Here is a 25,578-nt window from a genome sequence, read left to right on the forward strand (position 1 = left end):
CTAGCATCAGTTGATTCTATGCTGAAAATTGATATTTCCTAAAACATATAACTAAAATTGAAATACTTTATTAGTTGAATCGAAACAAAGCTTAGTTTCAGTATCTAAATGGAATATCCTAAGGGAGTGGTCATATATTAAGCCAAATGGCATTTGGATGTTACACTTTCTCCAATCTTGAGTAATGTACAAAACTAAAACTAATTACAATCAGCATAACAAAAAATCTCAACTAACATTAGAATCAAAGAAAAATAGATGTGAGACTATATATATATATATATATATATCAGCAAATATTACAAAAGAGATTTGAGGCCTGTTTTGAAACTGTAATTTGTACTTGATCCTGGAAAATCAAGTCCAAACATCTCTTTAGGACCTTTTCCTGGTTCCATGAAGCCAGCCAGCTTTGCTACCAAGTAGGCACTATCTGCAATGTGGTTCATATCATCTGTTTTACTCCATAATTTCTCTGCCAACTGTAACCTTCTTCTTTTGCTATTGATCCCAATTCCCCACTTAACATATAGCCCTTCTCGTTCTGCTTCGCTCAACTTTTTCTCCATTTGCTTGCTCAGTATCCGTCTCTCCTCTCGAATATCTTTCTTGCTGTGAAAATGAACACATCATAAGTAAGTATACATATAAAAGGATAAATTGTGAACAATTCATTTTCATATGACATCTATTTGCAAGGAAACACCGTGAAATGAAGTTTCAAGTATATTACCTTCCCTCGAGTGACAAAGTCCTACCACTGGAAACAGTTTTCTCACCACGTGAAAATGTGTCCTTAAGGGAGGTTAATCTTCTAATTTCAACCTCCATATATATAGCATCTGTTGAATCACCTTGGAAGAGAAGGAAGAAGTATGATCTGTGTGCCAAGGATACATTACAAGTATGCCAAAGTTCAATAATCTCTTTTTGAAGTCTCTTGAATTCGGAGGGCCAACTGTAACGACTTTTGTAATCATCTTCTGCTGGCTCAGCATCTCTCACGCTCTTTGAAGTTGTATCATGTTCTGGTTCAGCCTCCTGAACCTGTGACATACAAGGATAAATCATTAACAAATTAAAATAAGATTAGGTTCCCTCTATTTCTGCATTAAACAATGGACATAAGCTGCACCTATAATCCAGAATCCAGTAAGTAATAGAAATTGTGATCCAGCACGCATAAACTAAAAATTCTGGATTCGCCTCCAATATAATGTTAAAATGAAGGATGTAATCTTCTAGTCCGCACCATCAAGGTACGGTACGAATGCATATATCATAATCTCAAGGAATGTCATCTGACAGTACCAAATGTAAGTTTCTATTGGATTCCGTTATTAAGTGAAGACATCTGCATAAATATTTCTGATAGGAACCTTCTCATTCCAGATAAAAGCAAATGTGAAAGAAAGGTCTTCCTCTAAGGATCTAGAAGTATCAGCCAGTAAACTGAGGATATAAGTTTTTGTCATCCACCCGCATGAATGATTGGAATACGAAAACATAAGACTAAAGAAATGTAAAAAGTTGCTTTCTAAGATGAGAGAGTGTACTCACCGGACAATCTTTGACACTCGTTTTATGTTGAAGCTCATCCATTTTCTTCGTCATTGCATTGCATGCGCCATCAGCATCTTTGGCCTCCTCATCAGTTAAAGGTTTCCTTTTTGGAACTTCAAGTTCAATATTTGTGGAACCATTTCTTGAAGAACACTTAACATCAGTTCTGTTAGATTCCTCTGAGCATGGAGAATATCGATCAGTAATTATGCTAGCTTTGCAACTTGTACTTTTACATAACTTCAAATTTCTATTGCATGATAAATCATCATTAAGATCACACGGTGAGGATAATTTTTCTGGAGGAGCATTTGAGGAATGAACACAGTCTGAATTTTTCTCTTCTTTTAACAACAATGTCATGGGCGGCTCTTTGTTGTCCTTGCGCTTTGGTGATTCAAGGGCTTTCTCAATCCCTAAGGGAAATGACATTGTATCTCTATTGGACTTCCTACCTTCCTCGAAAAATGATGATGACACCGATTCTTGGTCTTCTTTAAAGTGTGATGATTTCGACTCCCCATTCTCCTTGTATGGAGATGTCACTGATCTTCTGTGTCCATTTTCAAGATGTGATATTGTTCCGTGATTCGTTCTCTCCCCATTTATAATGGTTAGTAAAGCTGGAAAGCCACCATTTTCTACAGGAAGTGAACAATTGAATATTTGTGTTCCCTTCATACTTGATTCGTCTGTTTCAATGCAACGAAGTTCCCTGCATAGTTCTTCAGAAGTCTCATTACTTTGTTTTTCAGCTTCATCCCATCCCGGACATGAATCAGTTCTGCTATTATTTGAACTGCCAACTAATAGCATTGGAAATGCATTGTTGCGAAAGATGGTTTCATCAAATTCTGGCACGTGTATAAACTGATCCTCAGAGTTACACCTGCTATGTCCAATTGAATGTGCTCTAACATCAACATCTACGTAACGGGTGTCTCTCAAAATGGAAATCTGTTGCATTGGGCTTTGATAATCTGGTGATCTCTTCACACGTAAATTTGGGTAGTGTCCGAAACCAACCTGTGAAATATGCGAAAAAAGTATCTTTAGCATAGAATAAGCAAATGTATAAACTAGTAGAGTCTATTAAATTCCATCTACCTGTATTACATCATCCCCAAGCAGCTTCAACAGATCTTTAACTTGACTCTGAGCGATGTCGCGTTGCAAAATTAAGTCCTTTATCTCCTTCTCCAGCTATAAGAGAAGGAAAAATTGATCAAGGATTCAAGATGTCAAACAGCAGTGCATTTGTAAAATAATCAGGATAATGAACTTGTAATTTAAGTTGATAACGATGAGAGACATCAAATAGCATGTCAGGGGTAATGATAGACATGCTTCATTTATGAAATAAAACAACTATTAACATCCTCGATATATATAATGGAGGGTACATCTGAAAATCTCAATTATCTGTATACTTCTTCCGTCATTGAATTTGGACCTTCAACTGTTATATTAGTTTAGTATATGATGACGTTTATTTTGTTCTTGTACCAAAATTGTGCCTTCCATAAAAACAGATTACCTTAACATGTTTGCAAATACTTTTTAGTGTCATCAAGATGCATTACCTGTTGTATTTGATGGTCCTTCTCTTGCAGTAATGCTTCGTAATCTGAAGGGAATATGCAAGCTCTGGGATACCTTAACTCACTTTCCAATCTTGCCAACTCCCTCTGCAAATGCTTCACTAATGTTTTATCTGACATGACGATATTCGCTTGGGCATTTGTAGTTACTTCCTTGGCACAACTTGCAAACAGTAGAGTATTCCTTGTTTGATCAACATGACTTCGTGCAGGGCAAATTGTACAGATGATGGCAGTTCTACCGTTGCCACCCAATGATGGCTGTAATATCCGCGTTAGCTTTGAATCTCGGAAAGGAATGTGGCCGGTCCTGTCCTTGCTGCATTAAGTAAACAAAAAACTTGAAATAGTTTCACTTTCCAAAGTCATCGACAGTGATCAAAGGCGGTATGTCATGCTTAAAACTGGTTTCCATTTCAGATTTTGATGCAACTGATTAGAAAGCTATGCATAATGTACAACTTTAAGTCTTTAACACAAGCATAACAGGATTTAAGCCCTTCTTATAGACCTGTTTAATAATCATGTTAAACTCGATTAAGACTGCAAGAAAATTAAACAACCTTAGCTTACGAATAACAGTGCCAAGGGTCAGTAAACTGCGGTTTATGTGACAGCCTTCTTTCAGCCTTGTACCAGCTGACAATGACTGAGATGCCCGCTCACTTCCAGCCAAATCGACAAAATTCTGTGTTCAAATGATAAAACAATCAGTTGTTACCTCAGTACATTATTATATCAACACTCTATACTGTTCGGCATGAGAGAAACATTTTCGTACCACAGTAGCTAAAAGGGTACTCGAATTGTTGTCCCTGCCTATGTGCTCACCAGCAGAACTTTCAATTGTCTGCAGCAACTTATACGTCAAAAATCTGGTGGTTTTAAAGCTCAATAACCTGTTAGACAAGAAATCTCAGCTGTTTTACCAGTCTGATGATTTGGTGAGATCTAGAGCTTGTTTCATTCAAGGAAGTCTCCCCAATCTGTCTCTGAGCTGCAGCATTTAGTCGTAAAATTCAAAACCATGGTTCTGTTTAAAATTCATGGTTACTCATTCTCTTACCTTCACAAATAGAAAGGAGATGAATCACATGGCTCCAGTCCCTCAATGTTTCCTCCGTGAGTTTCTCAATAACAGTCCCTCTCTGTTGAAATTACTCTACATGATTTTAAAACGAGACAAAAGAACACAAAATGACTATAACTTTGTTGATCAGTAAATCAAACTAATTAACCTCTGGATCATCTAGAAGACGGAGTGGAGTGTTATCTTCACTAAGGAGATCTCGGACAGATTCATTGTATATCTCCATAGCAGAAAACTTCAAAACAAAGTCTCTTTCTGTGTGCTACAACAAGTAGTAAATTTTGATCATTAGAGCAAAGCCAAAACTCTTGAAACATAAGAAGTGGTGAACAGACAATCATGAAGTAGCATTTGGTTACCTTGTTCACGTATTCGTAGATATCTGCTATAGCATATTCAGTTATTCCAGTCATAGTGTATGTCTTTCCGCTGCTTGTTTGTCCATAGGCAAGAACACTTGCTAGTCGATACATAAATAATTTCCGATTAATAATACAGGACATGGACTAGATGTTCCAAAAACTATAAGCAGACACAGCTGAAATTACTCACAATTGAATCCTTTGACAACCGAAAGAGCAACTTCTTTAGCTGCTTCTTCATACACCTGTCTTGTCGAGCAATCACTGCTAAATACCCTGTCTAAAACAAAATCATAAACCAATAACACAATATCGTCCACACAGAGAAACTATGTCATTTATTTGATTAACATGTGATAATATCGTAAAACAGGATTTGTTGATGCTACAAACAGAACTCTTCCCAAACTTGGATTATTGATCAATCACAGTTAAACAAATACCATTAAGCTGAAGCCTCATTTAAGAATTCTAAATTAAACATCACAGCAACAAACATATCCAGTGTAATCCTATAAGCGGAGTCTGGAACCCCTACCTCGTTGGAGGTAGAGAGGCTATTTTAAAAGACCCTCAGCTCATAAACTTCATAATATAAACAATTATCATCATTTGTAGAATTAGCATATGTATTCGATTAAATACTGAAAAATAATATGAATAAAATGTAAGGACATACCAAAGGTATATGCAGAAGGATACATTATACGTTCGGATGGGGAAGAGCTAACATTGTTGTAGATAATAGTTGTGTCATTCATACATTCCCAATCAGAAACATCATTTCTCTCTTTTTCGTTCAATGTTCTTAACCTCGCCGATACATAAATCCTCTCTTCACGATCCTCCATTTTATTTTTTCTCTAAACCAAAAATCTCATTATATTATTGGAAATGATCATGCACTCTCAAAAATAAATTGGATGTATTTTCTTATAAAAATTATCGTCCAATTTCTTACAATGTACGTAACGATAATATTTAAGAAGATCAATTAATTTTTTGAGTATATTTTTTTTTTTGTTTTTCTGGTAAATTTGATATGATAACGTTTGAAGAAAAAAGAACCTCTCTCTTTCTCTTTTCTCCTTTGGTTGGAAATTTGATAATAACAGAGAAAAAGAGAAAGAGAAGGAAATAGATATAAAATAATAGTAGAGAATATATATATAAGGATTGAATTTGAGAATCACAGCATAAATAAAACAAAAAAAGGCAGATAGAAAGTTTCTTTTTTTCTTCTTTTACCGAAGAAAAAGGGAAGTTGGGTTTTTGTTTTTTTTTTTTTTTTGCCTAATTTGTCCTAATTTCTCTACTTTTTCTTTCCTTTGTGTTTTGCAGCAAAACTAAACCGTGAAATTATCGCCAGACATTTCATTTGGAACGTTATTTAAGCAAATTGCCTTCTGAAGGCTAAAGTAGCACTTGTGGATTTCGAAATTTAAACAACTCTATTTTTTTATACTAAATTTTTTATATATCTTTTAATTATTTTGAATTGTCAATTATTGTGACTTGTAGTACTTTTTACGTAGTTTACAAATATATAAATTTCATTTCAAAAAAATTGAAGATTCCATGCACAAATTTCTAATCAAACTTAAATTGTTTGACTCTCGAAAAATGAAAAGTGTCACATAAATTGAGACAGAGGAAATAGTATGTTTTAAAATTCTATAAATTATTGCAAGCATTGGTCTTATATTTTAGAGCTCAATGATTACTCAAAATATATCTAATTGGCTATCAAATTACTCATGTTTATTGTCTTTCAAAAGTCGTATGTAAATTTTTTTGAAATAAACTTTTGAGCAACCAACAAGTTGTAACTCTACATCGCTAACACAAAAGTTTAAGAGGACCTAAACACAAAGTTTAAGAGGACCTGAAGGCTTAGGGTAACCCTCCCGAGATTCATGAGCAAAACTCTTTTCCTTTTAACTGCAGATTTAATAGCACCAATTATAAGACATGAGGCAAACTTCACGTAAAAAGCCACAAATAACTTTCGATTCAAATATAATTAGTTTCTCTGTAAAAATCAGATATCTAGTGTGGCATTTAAAGAACATATACGACATTATCATTTTCATATTAGTAGAAAGCAAGCTTTCAAGAATCTAATTTGCACATACAAGCAACTTGGAAAAGATTGAACTAGAATTGTTGGGGTTCTCAATTAAGAGAGACCCTCCAAAGATTGAACTAGTATTGTTGGGGTTCTCAATTAAGAGAAACCCTCCAAAAATTGGCGTATGCCACTATTTGCAACGCGCACACGGTATTCTTTAGTAAAAGGCGAAAGAATAGTTCGCTATGTGCTCATTGCGTGGCTGCGTGATTTTGTTAGTTGGCGCAGGAGCTGGTTTTATAGTGGTTCTGCTTCTACTTCTTCAATTGTAGCCGATGTGGGACTAATATATCACTATGAACATGGGCTTTCTTGGGCCGTAGCATACTGCTCTTAAAATGGGCTGTTGGGGATTTCATGCTGGAAATAGTGGCCAAATGACTGGGCCTTCAACATGAGTTGGAAAATATATGGGAAAATACACTTTTCTTTCGTTACATAAACGTGTCATTTAACTTAGTAGGTGTTTGGCGATGAGATAAAATCAGTGTTTGGATATGTGGTTTCACACTGATTTCATATCATGAGATAAAACCCCAAATTTTCCATGGAATTTTTCAAATACAAAAAATTGACTCACAAATTTATATTTTGTAAAAACAACTCATATTTAATTTATATATATATCTACTAGTCATTTGTTTCATATGTAAATAAAACTTATAATTCATATTATTACTTTTTAAACCGTTTATATCTCATATAATGATTATTCTCTCCAATATAAAAAAAAAATGGATTAATTACTTATATACACACCTTTATTTTTCATAATTTCCATTATTCCCTACCATTTTAAAATATTTCCAAAATCCCTTATTTTCACTCAATTCTTAAGTCATCCGGATACATAAGTATTTTAGCCTTAACTCCACATTTTCCATTCCTTTTTTTACTCCTTTAATCTCTCCTAATTTCACTCCATAATCTTATCAGTTACAACTTTCATCTCAATTTGAATTTCAAAAGGATTCTCTCTCTAGTCAATCAAATTTAAACCACTGAATTAAGTAATTTTCATATTCTCCATTGTCATGTTTTTCAATTTTTTTTTGTTTTTACCCTTTTTTTGTGATACATATGATTCTCCGTTCATCCTTGTTTTATGCAATGTATCATATTCATATTTAAGATATTGATACATAACTCTAATGTTGTTGAATTTTCAATTAGTTTTATCATGTTCAATATAAAGATACTTGATACATGAACACTTCCTAATGTATCATTTGCATGTATCAAGTTTTTCAATGTATCATCAATCTTATTCAAATTTAAAAGGCTATATAGACAAAAACAAATCAGTTGTGTGCTATGTATCTACACTCTTTAACATTTGTTCAGTGTTATCCAACTTAGAATACAATGTATATGTACATATTACCCATAATAATCTTGATACATAGAAACTCATACGACATGGAACAATCTGCAAACATTAAAAAATTCAGTGATACATTATATGAAATACATTCTTTTCAATTTTCAAAGCCAACACCTATCTAACAACAAACTAACACATATCGACACAATTTTGTAACCATCTTATAACATTTACTAGGTACATTAAAATTATCAATGATACAACCATTCACAAAAATCTAAGATTGATATATACTAATGTATCATCCACGTTTGCCTTGATCAAAACAAGTATTTAACATATCTTAATTGTTACACTATTTATATGTACAATATACACAATAATAACCTGATACATTATACTAATCTGTGATACACATACTCGATATTCAAAACGTATCTGATTCGTCTCAATTGTTAATCCATTTATTACATGTATCATACACAATATATTATGATGATACATTTTTATACAAATCACATTCGAATACAAAATAATTACCACATCATAATCTATAGATACAAAATTACAATACACGCGGGTCATTTACCACTAATGTATCATGACTTACATATTCACATCAAAACGACAAAACAAAACTATAACAATGATACATTAAAAAAAACTATATACCAATGATGAAGAGGGAAGAGGGAATGGTGGAGGAAGTGGTTGAACGGCTGGAGATGGATAAGAAGATAATACAAAAGATAATTCCTTTGTCGGATAAGAAGCTAATGAATTAATGACACAAACACCATATGGAAAATCATCGTTTCTTCTTATATATCTATATCCCTCCACTCTTCATGATGTACCCATGAGTTCTTGATTATCCTCGCAAGGTATCCTTCCCGAGAAGAATTTCCACACAACAACGGTAAATGCAACGGTTAATATTGGATTACAGAGCATTATTTGTGTACCAACAAATCAGATGAAGAAACCACAATAATTAGGGCGCTGGACAAATCTATAGATCTCATTCGTAACCAACTGAAGATTTTCCTCATGATAAACCTTTATTAGATGAGTGAAGGCTTGGCCTGCTGTTACAATTGCCAACTTCCTAATGAAGGGCAATTCCTCTTGTGGAACTTTTACGATTTAGAATTGATGGAGAAGATGAAAATCTAAATTTTGAATTTTGTGGAATTGTTACAGATTGGAGTGGATTGATATCAATCAGATCTGCGTGATTTATGGGAAAGAAAATCAATTTTATGTTAATATCCATATTAAGCGCAACAAATAAGTTTTATAATGTATAACAATTAATGTATCCGGATGAAACTTATGTATCTGAATGGATGATATTTTAAGGGATTTTTGTAAAATAGAAAAGAGTAGGGATAAGATGTAATTTAGGTCTTACACTATGGATATATGTAAGTTATACAAAAAAAATTGGTTCAAATCAATTCTTAATTTACCATTTACATTCACCAAATATTATTTCTTATCAAATTTATTACTACTTCATTCAAATCAATGTTTCATAATAATAAAAAAATCATCATTATATTGAGTGGACAAGACTATCATTGTGGCATTAATTGCAAAAATAATTTTCTTAGCTACTAACAACTTGAACACTACAACTTATGTTCAATTTTTTTTTTTTATTGAATTAAGGTTTGATCAATAAATGTTGTATGTTTTTAGAATAACTTTGTAAATAATGTATAGTGCAATTTTATAAACTTTTGTTTATTTGGTAAAATTGTATAAGCAATTAGGACAATTTTGATAGTTTTAACTTTTACAACTTATGAAGTTTTTATGTTTATGAGAAAAATACAACATAAAAAGTCCAGATCGTATGTCCAAACAAAACTTCAACTTCATCTCATAATTTCATATCATGATTTCATATCGCATAGCCAAACGGGTCTTTAGTCTCAACTGACATCTATGTCTTCTAACTTTGGGTGTGCAGATTTAGGCACTTAAACTTGTATAAATTGAACAAATAGACACATTCGTCTTATGTGGCATCCTACATTTGCGTCCTACATATATTATGTTATATAGGACTTATATGTCTACTTGTTCAACTTTACATAAATATAAGTGTCTACTTGTGTACACTCAAAATTTGAAGACATAAATATGAAATAAGGCAAAACCAAAAGGCACATTTAAATATTATGCTTACTTTAATTAAACTTGGAGATGCAAGGTTAAACACAAAAACTCTTAGAATGTGAAATAAATCTTATTCTAAGTATATTCATTCCTAAAAGAAGGTCAAAAGCAAAGAGTCGAAATTACTTTTTTTCTTTTCCCTACATTGAGAAAAGAATTTTACCATCTTATAATTAGTCTTTATCTTTTATTGAGGTGGTTATAATTTTCTTGGATTATCGAGGAAATTTATTAATATCTATAAGCTTTAATCAAGTGAATAAAGTTGATAAGAAGTACAAATAATAGTAATACATAGGTTAATCTCATAGTTGCTTTGCTAAAGCCTTAACGAATGTTAGTTAATTTATAAAGAGTGCTAATTGTTTGTAAAAAAAAATATTTAGCGGTAATTAAGCTACTATCAGTGAAGTCGTAAAACATAGATAGGCACATAATGTGTTTACAAATATATATGCGCCAGAGAAATTGATTTTATGGCATTTGGCACACTGCTTCTTAATCTGTAGAAGAATTCAATGAATAGCATAAAACTGAAACTGAGCAGCATGAATGTCAATAATTGCTAAAGGTACATGTTATATGAACAAAGACAATATTCTTGAGGAGCTAGCTATAAGCTTTTATGCACCGCAAATTCGATCATGAAAACGTGTAGTAGTAGTACATACTTTCTAATATCTCAGTAGACATATCCTTTCACAAACATTCCCTTCTTGGCCTCCTCAGACTCACCTTCACCGGTGTATTTGCCTAGTTGCGCGAGAGAGTTGGCACTTGCTCTAGTAAGCAAAGCTTCCTGAGCTGCGTGAACATTTTCTGGTCTTCCACCCCATGTCTTGAGGCATGTGTTCTGAAGGGCTCTTGCATATGAGAACGATACGTGCCATGGGTTGGGAGATTGGTTCATCGCGTTCAAGTTAAGAGTAGCTTCCACTTCAGATTGTCCACCAGACAAGAACTGTACATAGCAAACCATCATCAATAATTAAATAGTTAGTTCTCAGTGTATATAAGTTAAAAAACTTGTTATGTAAATACGACTTTTTTAGGTACTTGCCATGATTCCAGGGACAGCAGGGGGAATTCTTCGTTGGAGGAGCTTGAGGGTATAATCAGCAACTTGTTCTGGGGTGGCCCTCTCCTTGCATTCTGCTCCGGGGGTGACCATGCTAGGCTTCAACAGGATACCTTCAAACATGACATTGTTTTCCGCCAGGTAGAAGAAAACTTCAGCCCACACCTGTTGAGCAACCTCAAAGGTCCTATTGATATTGTGTTCACCATCAAGCAAAATCTCTGGCTCAACGATTGGTACCAACCCATTGTCCTACAATAATAATTTCTCTGTTAATCATGTTGACAACCCCAAACAAATAGAGACATCATTGCCTACCTGAGAAATTGCAGCATAGCGAGCGAGACCCCAGGCTGCTTCCTTAACTGCAAGTGCAGAAGGACCATTGGGAATACTCACCACAGTACGCCTGTAAGATGCGTAATGATTAAATAAAATTAAGCATTTGCTTCTTCATTGAGGTAAAATTTATATACAAGAGAGTAGAATGATATGCTACCATTTAGCAAAACGAGCGCCTTGTTGGTAGTAAGCAGCAGAGCGCGAGGCAAGGCCATCAAGACCTTGGCACCAAGATTCATTGTTTGAACCAGCCAAAGGAACTAAACCCTGTAGTTATCATTAAATGAATCATAACTAATTAAAACTTGTTAAACATGAAAACTTAATTAACTAATTAAATCAACTAAGTGTGCATATATAGTAGTGATGATGATGATGATGATGTTTTTTTACCTTGTCAACCTTAATTCCAGGAACAATGTTCTGCTCAAGAAGTACATCAACAATTTTCTTTCCATCAACAGTGGACTGGTAAAGTGTCTCCTCAAAAAGGATGGCACCTGAAATGTAGTTACCAAGTCCTGGAGCTGAAACAAGAAGGGTTCTGTATGCTTGGCGATTAGCTTCGGTGTTCTCTAGTCCGATTGAATCTAAACGCTTCCCACAGGTAGCATTCGACTCATCCATAGCCAAAATTCCACGACCAGGAGATGCAACAGTTTTCTACAATTTGTTTATATCATCAGCTAAATGCTTCAGTTCAACCACTACTAAAAAATCACTATCTTCCCATTGAAAAATGTTCAGTTCACAGATATTTTGATTGAATCAGTGAGAAAAAAGAAGATAGTAATGTTTTCATTACAGAAAAAAACAAAATTCTGACTATTTCAATGAGAATTTGTTTTGTTTCTCATCATGCATTTTACCACTGAGCTGATTCGATTGAAAAAATCATGTTCTATAACACAAATTTCTCACCGACTCGAGGAGGGAAAAACCTTTGTTTTTAGTGGTGAACTAAGTTATGTGCCACTTGATAGTACATGTAACCATAGCATGCTTTATTGTTTGACAGGAGTAATAGAAATTTGATAAAATGATAATATTAATTAGAGCATAGTAGTAAGTAACTATACGTGCTATAACATGTTAAAATACACTGATAGCATGTAGGTACGTACCGCGGTTTTGATGAGCTCATCAGCGTAAGAGCTGGCACGGACAGTGAGTCCAGAAGGGTGGGAGCGGACAACGGAGACGGAGACGGATGGCTGGCGGAGTGCCTGACCTTTTATGAAGTCAGTTTTGTTAATGACTGGTGATGTTTTGAGGAGAGATGCTGATGCCATTTCTCTTCTTTTCTTATCTTTCTCTCCTCAGCTACAAGTTTGTTATCTTTTTAGTTGTTTGCTTTTTGTGTGTTTATAAATACAAGTAGAGTCCCATCCCATGCTCAATACATATATATAGTACCATGAGATATGCCATTTGAGGCCATAATACACTGGCCAATCAACAAGTGGCTTGCTGACCTGGAATATGTGGTTTTGTGGTTAAAAATATTTTTTCATCAAATTAAAATATGGATGATTGGAGAAAATGGTGATGAGAAACTACTTACGCTTGGTTCACACCAATCCATACTAGTGGAAAAGACGGCATATCATTAAGATATTGATTATTGATTTATGAATCGTTATATCGATTTAACGGTTAGTGATATTATAAACTAAAAATAAGTTGCACTGAGTAAAAATTATCAGTGGAACCAAATAAATAAAGCTAATAAATTTGGGAACAAACCAATGCGTCCATAGATTCATTTTTATTTTTATTTTATAATTATAGGTTTTTTCTTTGTCAGAAAAAAATGGGTGGTCGATTGTAAATGCCTATATCTTTGTTTTATTTTTGTACCCAAAACCAAAACAAAAAATACTTTGTTTCATTGGAAGAGAAAGATTAACAACCTTACAGAGAGAGGTTGATGTGATGAGAGATTCGCAGGTCCTACCTATTACCTAATTCATTTTATTTAGACAATGCAGTACCTTCCGATGGCGTTTTGCTTCGTAGAGAGGGGGTGTTCAACCACTTGACTTGACGGTGAGAAAAGGGGCGTCAAATTCCTTGGGTTCTTGGATTTCAACATGGCAAAAAGCAATTTGGTAATAAACCAGACATAAGAATTTATACCTCTTTTGCTTGTAACATCTGGAAGAAAAAATAATCACCATTTCATAACCAGAATTTTTAAATTTTTTATTTTGGTTTAATCATCTAATATCTGAAGATCATTGAACTAACTAAAATAGTATACCACTCTAATCAAGAAAAGGTGAGCACATCAAACAAGTGTCAGGTTAGTGGCTGGAATTGAATAGTGGCCCATGAAATATTTCACAAATAATGTCATCATTCTTGAGCCACTGAACATATTTCCTTTTCTTTGGTTATTACTTAACTGCTAGAGCTGAGATTGAGCTTATGCACGCACACCCATCACACTCACAAGAAGATTGCAATTCTTGCACAACCATAACATTAATTTGCTTAATTGGTGTGGTATCAGAAGTAACAAAACACTCAAATGGCAAGTGAACAGAACCAAACATTTTAGCTAGAACAGCAATCTTGAGAATTACTCTTAGGCCTCAGAATAAGTAGGCACCATTTTGCCTGAAGAATCGCCAATTTCTAAGCAAAGAAGAACGTTTCATTTCATAAATCTACAATTTCTTGAATCAAAAATCTCACTAGATCTTAGTAATACATGCGGTTACAACCAACAATCATGGCACTTCTCTAACAAAATTGAGATGATGAAACCGTTTTATATGAGATACGTGGAAGAAACCCACAAAAGTACATACGTAATCAATGAAGTTGTCACCTCCAAACTCCTTGGCCCTTTAAATATGGGAGGAACCACAGACACCATCAAGAATGTCCCTAGAAGCCAAGAGAAAATAAAAGCACCAGCTCTGCACCACAATTTAGCAATAAAAATGAGAACACCTTAACTATCAAATATAACAAAGAAGTCTAGGAATTCGAAAACTAAGACTCAATTCCATGGCTAACTTTGGCGTCGACAATTAATTATGAGTTTTACTAAGCAATACATCATCTCTGATGCCAGTATTCAATGTAATAATAAAGAAAATCAACTCTCTTCAATTTTTTGCAGGTATCTAGCGTATTTTGAAGAATTTATACCATTCCCAGATACATTTAACATGTGTACATCGTGGCAAAATTTGTGTCCATGTATGTAACATAGGTCTCAAGACAGTTTTCTTTGTTAGTCATGGAGTATTAGGTCAACTGTGCAGATAGTAATGACCATATTAAAAAGACAACAGTAAGGTCAGAAGACAATTAAGAAGCATACCCGTATAGAAAAGCTCGAAGTTTGTTCTTTAACCGATCATGAATGAAATATATGGCAGTGATCAGGGAAATGGCAACTTGAAGGGTTGGACCTTCTTCAGTAGGAAACAGAACTGTGAGAGCTCCAAGGACTATGAAAGCAATGGAAGTTTTCACGATGAACTTTGTAGCTGGTGTCCTAAACCTGCTAGTGACAGCCTGCACAACGCGAGATTGTTTCATTTCCCTGACTTTCTTTTTAATGTCAACTTTTGGGTTCTTTCTATCATAGAATTTCTGCATTATTATTTTATCATGGGCAGCTTCAATTGCATCCACACTTGGTTTATGACCCGCATATCTTTGTATTAGGAAGTTCCTGGCAGCTTGGATTTCACCCTCGGAAGCTTCCTTATTAATTCCAAGTCGTTTGTATGGGTCCTTCACATTGATTCTCGGAAAGATAGCTGCGCTTGAAGAAACAACACACAGAGAGGAGAATGCATCAACAAGAGCAACTACCCGCATATTTTGTGCATATTCACATGTAGACCATAAGAAGTTATAATTGGCAATGTCTTTTTCTGCACAAAAAAAGAAAAAAGGCAGATATTTCTTTCTGATATTGACAGACGATGTTTGCCTCAGCCAAAGAACTCCTTTCAGAACCAACTCAAGGAGCAAAGGTCATTTATTGTGACACATTACACTCTCTGAAGGTGTCAGTCTATAACCACAGGATTTATGTTAATTCTGAATGTCATCTAGAATAGAAATCTTCAATATTTATGTATCTTCCACATACTACTAAATCTATTGCTATAATGCATCATCCTTGCAGTAATGCAGTATCTCAATCTGCTATATGTGATTAAATTTGATGAACCCACCAAAAAACAAAAGAAATAGAAAGAGGCAAACATATTCAAGAAATGGAGGACTTGTTTCCCACTAAACTAAACTGGGTCCATGAATCTAAGAAATGGTGAGAATTCTTGATCTCTCTGAATTCGAAAATCCAGGATTTGAATTGATGTCCTCTCATTGATTCCTCCTAAATTGCATTGATTTGTCCTAAAGATTTCATTGCAAGTGGAATTTGGTTATTCACCATGTACGAGGATCACCGTGAAGCATCCATGGTTGAATGGTCAAAGCACCCACCTCATAATTGGCGAATTTGTAGGTTCAATTCCTAGTGGATGCACGCCAATGGGAACTTCCAATAAGTCTATTGGAATTGGTTCTATATCAATGGAATCTCATCATCCATACATAACGAATTGATGTGGAGTTTGGGGGTGTATGCAGAACTTACCCCTACTTTTGTGGGGTAGAGAGGCAATGGACACCTTATTTTGCTCACATTACATCTTTCAACAGAATAGATATCCAAAGGAATGGCGAAAAGAAGAAGAAATGCACAATGCCTAGCAAGATTGTTGACACTCTCTCAAGTTGGGAGGAAGCAGGAATTGGGGCAAAGAACAGAAGTTATTGAAGGAGCATTCCAGCATGCATCGGGTGGACCATTTGGAGAAAAAGGAATGCTAGAAGCTTAGAGGATAGAAGCAGATCCATACAAATTATCAAAAAAGATTGTATTTTGTTATTATCTTTTTGGGGTACAAGGAGTTCCCCTATAGATGCAGAAGCAATCCTAGAAGTATTAGAATCATGCTAGGCTTGCTGTTTTTGTTCTTACATTTTCATACTTTTTGTAAAGGGGTTTTCAGTACTACCTAAGTACTGGTTTATAATACAATTTGTTACCTTCTCAAAAAAAAAAAAAAAAAAGAAATGCCACAATCATCAACCTCTTGAAAAGGAGTCCATATGCATCTCAACGACCATGTAATTCAGGCATGACTTCTGCATATGTAAAGAAGCTAAATTAAGAAAAAAGCCGTTAAAATTACCAGCAGAGTCATCTGTAGAACCACCAAAAGAAGCTTCCATTGCACACTTCACTAAAGGCATTCTTCTTGGGTGATACTTCTGTGTAGAAACAGTACAATGACTTCTACATGATGAATACAGAAATGAAAACGATCAATCAGGAACTTTCTACCATTTGAGTGAACTCCAAGAAAAAGTAAACACTAAGTCACATTTGATAGAGCATGCACCTTGATCTCCCTAAGTTAGAAACTGAAACTCTCTTCTCACGCAACCCTGGACATTGTACAGGTAACTGGAGACAGTATTTTATGGGACTAGCAGCTACTCCTGATGTTGCCATTGTAGCCCACCTTAGTATTTGTTGACGAACTGAGAAACTGCAAATAATTTGAGTCAGAAGAAATCAGAAGACCCAACTAAAACAAATGTTCTGTAGGAGTCTGATAGTAATTCATGTAAGACATTAAAAAGTTCGAAGCAGATTCTGTGCAAAGAATCAAATCTTACTAAGAAAAAGAATAACTTTTAATGTTGCATACTGAAGAAGAAAGTCCAACACTTGAATCAGAATTATGTAATGAAGCATTAGCGTGAAATTCCAACAGCCAGAAGCACATGCAGGAAGGGAAAGAAAAGGAAGAAGATAGGGATTGTGGGAAAGCAGTCAAATACATAGTTCACATACAGGTAACCCGCAATTTGTCAACCTGTACTTATACTACACTTTATTCAGCAGCTTATACTAACTATAACAGTTAGATATATGAGAGCACTGTGACAACAGCAGCAAGACCATTCCAAAAGGCATCAACCATATGACAGCTAGGGAAGAAGTAGAACTGTAACTTGGATTACCACTCCAATGGATACAGTGACATTAGATGTCACGGAAGTAAATAAATAAATGATGTTTCAAGAATAGTAACCATATGCACCATTAAGTTAGAAGTCAACTTAATATCAGTATTTCCTATTATCAGACTGTAGCTAATTCGAATCACTGAAAATGATTTTTGCTCTAATCAGCTGAGCTACATAAACTACTTCCCTAAATTTTGTTTTCTTCATCAAATAGCATCCTACCTTACCACTTTACTAGTAAGGGAAAATTCCTTTACTATACCAAGAAAAATAGAATAGATAGTATATTTTTGCTTGTTTGTAAAGCTTTCAAGTAGCTCTTTCAGACACCAACATGCTCAAGAACCGATCACAGAAAAAGAAGGCGCAACGAGCTCTCGCTCATAGCCACAAAGAAGTGCTATTTAATCCTCCGGGGGATAGGACTCCACCAAATAAGCTCTTTCTCTTACGTAAATTCCCCCTGCTGTTTCTTTTCAGTGCCAGAAGAAATGTGAAACATGATACAATCATCTTGTATGTCCATTCAGCAAACCAAATTCATTATTGTCTTTCCTTTTTTACAAATCCATACTAAAACATGTGGCACTCTGATCCTTGTACACTCATGAAGTTTATTCGTTTTGTTCTAATGGACCTCACCGGTCTGATAACTGAACTTGTTCATCCCTTTTGACAGTTCTCCAATTACATCTTTTTCAAAAACCATGCCAACTGACTAGTGCTACTGAGCAGTTGGTACCTGGTCTGCTATTTCTTACTTCAGTTACTCAATTTTTATTTAGTTCATTGGATATAAAGCTTTTCCAGACCTATGTCAATAACACATTCCAGAAATACAATTGAGTCTAAATTAACGTTGCCCTCTCCTCCTCAGTTCCCACTTCCCACAACATGATTCATGAATGAAACCCCACTCTCCGAAATTCACTAAAGATCGAATCTTTAACAGTTTGGAGCTATTTTAACGAATTGAAACAGAAAAGAAATGGGAATAGGTAACATCCAAGAATAAGCATAGAAAACAAAACGAGAACCTGGTGATTAGAAGGTTTTGCTGGGTTCTTCTTCTTGTTATTGTAGATTGAGTAAAGGTGAACTCTACGGCAGCCAATTCCTTAGGCGACAGGCATTTTGAAGTTGATTTTCGAGTTCCCCAATGGATAGGAGTGGAAGAAACAGCTATTGTCGAAGCAGGGTTTTGACTCTTAAAATTATTGAATTTTATACTATAAAATATTTTAGTTTAATAACAAATCCGTTGTAGTCTAGTTGGTTAGGATACTCGGCTCTCACCCGAGAGACCCGGGTTCAAGTCCCGGCAACGGAAAATTACTTTTTAAAATCTTTTACGTCATTTTTATATAAAATGGGTAAATCCTATAATTTCGGTATACAATTTTTTAAATATTATATCATTATTATATTAATTTAATAAAATTATTTTTTAAAATCTTTTACGTCATTTTTATATAAAATGTGTAAATCATATAATTTCAGTATTCAATTTTTTAAATATTATATCATTATTATACTAATTTAATTCAGAGTACTATAAGTTGCAATTCACACGTGTCACATAAATTATGATAAAGAAAGTAACATATATTATTTGAAAATTACGTTAAGGTACTATAAATCACAACTTAAAGTATTTAAAAATATATTAAAAATTTGATTAACTCTCAAAATTTCTCATGTGCCACATAAATTGGGACAGGGGAAATAACATAAATTATTTAAAAATTACGTGAATTAAGAGTACTATAAATTGCAATATTAACAATTTAAAATATTTTAGAAAAACATACTGAAAATTTGATTGAGTTCAAAACTTCACATGTGTCACATAAGTTGGGGAAGAGTGAGCAACATATTATTTGAAAATTACGTTAAAAGTACTATAAATCACAACTTTAAAAATATTTAAAAACATGGAAACATATATTATTTGAAAATTATGCTAACTAGGAATACCATAAATCACAATATTTAACAACTAAAAAATTCAAAAAAAAATGTATTAAAATTGATTAACTCTAAAATTTCACATATATCACATTAATCACAATAATTAACAACTTAAATATTTAAATAAATATATTAAAAAAATCGATTAGCTTACAAAATATCACATTTGCCACCTATATTATTTGAAAAGTAATAAAAAATATTTAATAATTTAGTTGACTCTCCTAATTCTATCCATGTCACATTAATTAAAATAAATAAAGTAATATATATTGTGCCCGGGCTTGTTTGGGTTTTTGTATCTAATATATCATATATACTGTAACACCCCGACTTTTCGGAACTCTAACTTAAGTCGTATCTTCGTGGAAAGACAAAGAGTTATTAATATATATAAGTGATTATGTGGGTCATATTTTAAGTTCTCGAGGGTCATGTCTTAATTTTTGAAGTTAAGCGAGTTTAGTAATAAAAGTTGGCGAAAGTTATGGCAAGTCCCTTTTTAAAGATTTCTCTGAAATTTATTGCAAATGTCTCAAAGGTTTTCTCCCAATATAAGAAGAGTTAAAGGGCCTACAATATATCAAATCGAAGGTCTACGAGTCAGTTTCCAACGCATCAAACCGTTCATTCATACTACATCGGAATAGAGAGATATTCACCTTTTTATATTGACTGCACAACAGAGGCGACTAGTGGGTCCCCTAGGTCAGTGGAACCTTATAAGATAGCATCTTCTTCTTTTTTTTCATTCCAGCTCGTAAGAAACCCATAAAAATCAGAGAACTTTTCCTCAAATCATCCTTGTGTATTCATGATCTCTTCTTGGCTCTTTATCAAAAATTGCCCTATGTCGTGAGCTCGTCGTTTTGGTATAGTTTTCATGATGAATTATGCGGTGTAGCTTCGTGGAAGTTGTGGCAGCAGGGGTTTTTCAATAGTTTGAGTTTATTCAGGTGCTCTGGGCGTGTAAAGAAAGGTATGAACCATTTTTTATCAGTTTATGAATACCTTAGGTCTCGTATAGTAATTTACAATAGGAATTTGTATCGATTGTCGAATTGTCGTAGTAATTTTTATCCTTAATTATTGATTGAGTTTACTTTTTTTTTAGTGTTGTACTGGTGCGGGTAGGGGTATTTTCAGCATAAACTATAAAGAAAAAGGTATGTTAAGGCTATTCCCTTCGTTTGACATGTTTCCTTAAAGCTTGGGAGTGATATAATAGGGTTGTTAATGTTGGTGATCTTGTAAATATAATTGTGAGTGGTTTGCTGATTGAGTGGTTATAAACCCTCATTTTAGGGACTCATAATCTATTAAGAACGATCTTACGTTACGAACGACTTGGAGACTATTTATATATATATTATTTATAGCTAAATTGCTCGCCTTTAGCCTATTGAATTGTTTGTTATCGCCATTGGGGTTATTGTGGTTAGCTGTTGATCTATGAACTGCCTACGGGGGCTATGATGTTGTCTAAGAGGATTATGTTATTGCCTAAGAGGGCTATGTGTTGCCTACGGGGCAATATTGATACCAAAAGTGGCATGTGTTGCCTACGAGGCTATTTTGACGCCAAAGAAGGCTATGTGTTGTCTACGGGGCTATGTTGATGCAAAAGAGGGCTATGTGCAGCCTACATAGCTATGTTGTTGCCTAAGGAAGGCTATGTGTTGCCTACTTGCCTAAAAGGGATACGTGACTTCTTACAAAGACAAGGGGCTATCGATAAGGGTATGTAGATTGATTTGTCACCTTTTGGGCTTATGAGAGCCTAGGTTGGTGGTATGTTGTTTGTACCTGCCGAGCTTATGGGGGCTTGGTTAGGTTGATGTTTGATTTTTTTTGTTTATTTAGATTCAGTAGTGGGTTAGCATGTTTATCTAAATGTTGATTTCCTTACCGGATTGCTTTTGAAATATTATGATACTTGCTCATTTAGTCTATCGCCTTTCATACTCGGTACATTACTTTGTACTGATGCCCCATTGCCTGGGGGGGTTGCATTGATGTATGCATGTTCAAACAGACGACTCAATAGACCTCCCTAGCAGCACGATTGAGTTCCAGTAGGTTGGCTAGCCCTTTTTCCTCCGAAGCTGCCAGAGTTTAAAGGTTTGTTGGATTTTGTTGTATATAGTTTTTGGGTATGTCGGGGCCCTGTTCTAACCAAGCTTTGCTACTCTTAGAGGCTTGCATACTAGTGTGTCGGATTGTATTGCCACGTTATTATCCATGTTAGCCTGGTTTATTGGTTGGCCAAAGTTTGGCGATGATTTGATTTATTGTCTTAATACATAGTATTTCTTCGTTTTTGTATAGAAATAATGGTGGTTTCGACAACCCATATAGCGTTTACATTTCCCTAGATATCATGGTGGCCTCGATGGCCCAAACATGATTTATGTGCTAGCTGGATTTTTTTATATGAATCGTGTGAGTAGTTATATTCTTTATAGGGTTGTTTGACAAGGGACTTGCCGGCCAAGGGCATATTTTTAAGCCGAGATATACTTGTTTGTTTTCTTAACTATGTGTGGCTTCTCCGTGCCATTACAAAATGGCTAAGTAGGGTCGGCTCAATCTCAAGTTTTGGCATTAGGTGCCAGTTGCACCCTTTGAGTTTGGGGCGTGACATATACATATATAAAAGAGAACCCTAGGCCCGCCTATGTGGCACCACCACAAACAAGGAGTTCCTTTTAATTTATTTATTTCCAAAATTAGTCTTCCCCTTTCATGAAAAGTTGTGACTTTTATGAAAAGATGCGACTTTTATGAAAAGTTGTGACTTTTATGAAAGGTTGTGACCTTTCCGAAGGGTTGTGACTTTTCCAAAGAGTTGTGACCTTTCCGATAAGGCACAATAAATATTTGTTGTCTATAAATAGAGGGATTTCCTCTTATTTTAAAACAACAAAACTTCTGAACTTCTTCTTCTGCACAATTAAATATTCGTGTATTTTGCTTCTGTTGAGTGGCTCACTACACTATTGTTTTTGTATCAATACACGAGTGAACAGAATCGTTCTATCCTATGAGGATCTATTCCTTTAAACCTCAGGTACTAGAGGGGAATAATTTCCTTAAGGGGACACTTTGCATTCAATGGGATCGATTTTTTCATTTCTGTTTCATTCTATTGTTACAGATCATGGTATGATTTTTTACAATCATTAATTTATGCTTATGTTATTAATTGTTGCTTTTGAATACATGTTGTAAACTTTATTGTGTATGTTTCTGCAAAGTTATTGTTATAAGTATTGGTTAGTACAAATTAAATAACACACGTTAATTGAGTTTCATGCAAGTTTTCTCTACTGAAACTATGGAAGGTACAATAAAATTATTCCTTAAAGATCTATACTACCATCTCTTCATTGTAAGGACATAAAGACCTTAAAAACTTTGTTGCACCTTGATGTGCAAAGTGAACCAGGAAAAGAAGACAAGAATTAATAAACTTTTGACATGGGTTCAAGAATGTGGCGGATGACCTATAGAGGAATATGACTAGACTAGAGGCTCTTTTAATCCCAAAGACATAGATAACTACACAATAAATTAATTGTTCATATTCCATATGAACTATGAATAGATTCTCAAGTTTACTGCAAGTTGTAATACTTTTCTTGAAGCAATAGATGTGTTTCTTGACACTGCGATTAGAATAAAAGTGTAGTTTCAAATTTAATTTCATTACTCTGGTATGTTGAGTTTTTAAAACCACCCAAATAAACTAAATAATTTTATGTAATATTTTTTCCTTTCAAGTATATATAATAAGTTGAATTGTTGTCCAATATGATACATTTTCCAATTAATTTTTTATTTTAATAATTACTTATAATACATTTAAATGAGGAACTTAACAAAAGGTTGGGCTGAACTTTCTACACGTTAGAATTAGAATATTTGTTCACTTTTTTCAGCCTTTTAAAATTTATTTATCCCTTCACCAACGATTATTTATTTATTAGAAATTTTAATATCTCCGGTTGATGTTCATTTGATTCCCTAAAAATATCAAATAGTAACACTTCTTGCAAGCAAAAGGATAAATTATAAAATCAAATTAAAGATAATTGATTGAATGATAAATGATAAGATGTTATAATATCATCTTCCTTTACATTATTAATGTCCGTTACTACGTAATCTTGTATGTAAGATAATATAGTGTTTTAGTTTTAGTGAAGGAAAAAAAGTCTGAAATATATCCGAACTTTGATCGAAATTATTGTAACAATATCGAACTTTGGAAAGGACCTTTTACCCCCCCTGCATTATTTAATAGTGTATTTTTACTCTTTGCATTATTTAATAGTGTATTTTAATGGTATTTATGTGCCCACGTGGACATCATAAATATTTCATCATTACAAATAGTAACGTGTCCACGTGAACACATATATACCTTTAAAGTACACTATTAAATAGTGCAGGGGGGGACACAGGGCCAACTCAACAAGATCGGGGCCTAAAACCAAATCTTAAAGAGAGGCCCTAATATTTTGAGAAGTATTTTGTTTCTTTAATCTCTTTAATAATGTTATTCTTGACTTCACTTGCCAATAAGTTTAATAATTCACTTTGTATATTATGTCCAAGGTAATGACTATGAATTTCGTCATGCTTATTCTTCGAATATGTTCTTGCATAGCATAATCAAATTTATTAATCATTTCAATTAGGCTTTAAAAATTACCGTTACTTTCTTGATAGATCTTTCCATTTGTTCCCCTAAATGCTAAATTATTTTTCCCTAGAGTTCTGATCACGTCAATAATTCTTGACAATACATTTTTTCATTGTATTTTATCTCTGTCAATTTGTTCTTGCACAACTTTATCAATTATTTTTTAATGCAATCTCATTTCTAAATCAATACATGAGCTCATATTATTAATAATATGTTCATTCTTTACTTCATGGACTTTGAGCTTAACACTAAGATTTCTCCACTCATTACTACCTTCACTAGATAGTTTACTATTACAAATAATAGAAGTTGTGATAAATAATTTACAACAAAAATAATTTTTTTTATCCAAATCTGTAGAGTAGATTAATCATTTTCTTTCATGCTTTTCTCCGTTTACGAATTTTTGAATATAGTGTGTTGTAGAAAAATGTCATACGTATTTATCTTGTGGAAATTTATATCAGTCACTCTAAATGATCCCTTTTCTACTAATAGATCTCTTAATTTTGTAACTACATTATTCCATTGACTTGGATCATATATATTTTTAGGGATGCAACTATTTAAATTATTTAAGAGTTCTTGATATCGGGAACAACATCACATTTTCACCAACTTCTTCTAGATTTTCTTCTTGGATATTATTATCATCTAACTCAATTTTATACTTGATCATTTGAAGAACATCCTCCAATATTTTTTATTCAAAAATTTTATTATTTGTTAAAAATCTATCAAGGGCTCTTTTTTAAGATTTATCTAATTCTTCAAGTTTTTTCTCTTTTTTTAAAATCAGAATCATGTTTCCTAGTTGACATATTAAAACTGAATAAATTCTTTATAATAATTAAAACAATTTACATATACTTATGAACTAAGAATATCAACAATAACAATTTTTCAAGAAAAACTATAAAACCTCTTACACGTTTTTTTCTTTCAAAAATTAATATATTTTTTTAATAATATGTATAAGTGTTTTTTTTTTTTAAAATGGGGGCCCCAAAAAATATGGGGCCCCAAGCGATGACTTTAGTGGCCTAGTGGTTACGACAGCCTCGGGGGGGTGGGTGGGTAAAATGTCCTTCATAAAGTTTGGTATCGTAACAACAATTTCGGGCAAAGTTGGAGCATTTT

At 33.8% G+C, this 25,578-nt stretch overlaps 3 protein-coding genes and 2 non-coding genes across 8 annotated transcripts; 1 reads left to right on the plus strand and 4 right to left on the minus strand.

Annotated features, from left to right (window-relative positions):
• Window positions 1-285: 285 nt before the first annotated feature.
• Window positions 286-5,517, minus strand: LOC125846880 (kinesin-like protein KIN-7E). 4 transcript variants are annotated; one of them, XM_049526562.1, is made up of 13 exons: window positions 5,296-5,517; window positions 4,807-4,896; window positions 4,614-4,714; window positions 4,403-4,516; window positions 4,231-4,312; window positions 4,094-4,161; window positions 3,946-4,014; window positions 3,728-3,852; window positions 3,147-3,483; window positions 2,671-2,766; window positions 1,561-2,589; window positions 734-1,047; window positions 286-612 (listed from the first exon to the last, which is right to left on the minus strand). In XM_049526562.1, the coding sequence occupies exons 1-13, from the start codon at window positions 5,465-5,467 to the stop codon at window positions 300-302; spliced, it is 2,910 nt and encodes a 969-aa protein (XP_049382519.1). In that variant the 5' UTR covers window positions 5,468-5,517; the 3' UTR covers window positions 286-299. The 4 variants fall into 4 exon arrangements, with proteins under 4 accessions (XP_049382519.1, XP_049382521.1, XP_049382520.1 ...); XM_049526564.1 differs by having other exon boundaries at window positions 4,614-4,710; window positions 4,807-4,892; window positions 5,296-5,440; XM_049526563.1 differs by having other exon boundaries at window positions 4,807-4,892; window positions 5,296-5,440.
• Window positions 5,518-6,834: 1,317 nt separating this feature from the next.
• LOC125849594 (U5 spliceosomal RNA) lies at window positions 6,835-6,951 on the minus strand. Its single transcript, XR_007444672.1, has one exon. It is a non-coding gene; the product is annotated as a U5 spliceosomal RNA (small nuclear RNA).
• Window positions 6,952-10,762: 3,811 nt separating this feature from the next.
• Window positions 10,763-13,061, minus strand: LOC125846886 (fructose-bisphosphate aldolase 1, chloroplastic-like). Its single transcript, XM_049526572.1, has 6 exons — window positions 12,803-13,061; window positions 12,072-12,341; window positions 11,836-11,945; window positions 11,655-11,745; window positions 11,319-11,588; window positions 10,763-11,219 (listed from the first exon to the last, which is right to left on the minus strand). Exons 1-6 carry the CDS (start codon window positions 12,968-12,970, stop codon window positions 10,941-10,943), a joined length of 1,188 nt encoding a protein of 395 aa, XP_049382529.1. The 5' UTR covers window positions 12,971-13,061; the 3' UTR covers window positions 10,763-10,940.
• A 1,254-nt stretch (window positions 13,062-14,315) lies between these two features.
• On the minus strand, window positions 14,316-18,945 carry LOC125846895 (protein CHAPERONE-LIKE PROTEIN OF POR1, chloroplastic). The gene is made up of 5 exons (XM_049526583.1): window positions 18,794-18,945; window positions 17,123-17,272; window positions 16,913-17,016; window positions 15,016-15,460; window positions 14,316-14,605 (listed from the first exon to the last, which is right to left on the minus strand). The coding sequence occupies exons 2-5, from the start codon at window positions 17,233-17,235 to the stop codon at window positions 14,455-14,457; spliced, it is 813 nt and encodes a 270-aa protein (XP_049382540.1). The 5' UTR covers window positions 17,236-17,272; window positions 18,794-18,945; the 3' UTR covers window positions 14,316-14,454.
• A 68-nt stretch (window positions 18,946-19,013) lies between these two features.
• On the plus strand, window positions 19,014-19,086 carry TRNAE-CUC (transfer RNA glutamic acid (anticodon CUC)). Its single transcript has one exon. It is a non-coding gene; the product is annotated as a tRNA-Glu (tRNA).
• Window positions 19,087-25,578: the final 6,492 nt, after the last annotated feature.

This window comes from Solanum stenotomum, chromosome 12 (assembly GCF_019186545.1).
Source record: "Solanum stenotomum isolate F172 chromosome 12, ASM1918654v1, whole genome shotgun sequence".
In the NCBI taxonomy this organism is placed as follows: domain Eukaryota; kingdom Viridiplantae; phylum Streptophyta; class Magnoliopsida; order Solanales; family Solanaceae; genus Solanum; species Solanum stenotomum.

Bases quoted from the DNA above. Each gene is read 5' to 3' on its own strand.
- LOC125846880 (XM_049526562.1), bottom strand. From the start codon at position 5,467: ATGGAGGATCGTGAAGAGAGGATTTATGTATCGGCGAGGTTAAGAACA. The intron at 4,517-4,613 runs GTAACCAAATGC...TACTTGTTGTAG, and splicing joins TCTACGAATACGTGAACAAG to CACACAGAAAGAGACTTTGT. The intron at 2,767-3,146 runs GTAATGCATCTT...CTTCTCTTATAG, and splicing joins AGGACCATCAAATACAACAG to CTGGAGAAGGAGATAAAGGA.
- LOC125846886 (XM_049526572.1), bottom strand. From the start codon at position 12,970: ATGGCATCAGCATCTCTCCTCAAAACATCACCAGTCATTAACAAAACT. The intron at 11,746-11,835 runs GTAGCATATCAT...CGCATCTTACAG, and splicing joins GGCGCTCGTTTTGCTAAATG to GCGTACTGTGGTGAGTATTC. The intron at 11,589-11,654 runs GTAGGCAATGAT...TTATTATTGTAG, and splicing joins GCTATGCTGCAATTTCTCAG to GACAATGGGTTGGTACCAAT.
- LOC125846895 (XM_049526583.1), bottom strand. From the start codon at position 17,235: ATGGCAACATCAGGAGTAGCTGCTAGTCCCATAAAATACTGTCTCCAG. The intron at 17,017-17,122 runs GTGCATGCTCTA...TTCATCATGTAG, and splicing joins TCTAACTTAGGGAGATCAAG to AAGTCATTGTACTGTTTCTA. The intron at 14,606-15,015 runs GTATGCTTCTTA...ATTGTGGTGCAG, and splicing joins CTTCGAGCTTTTCTATACGG to AGCTGGTGCTTTTATTTTCT.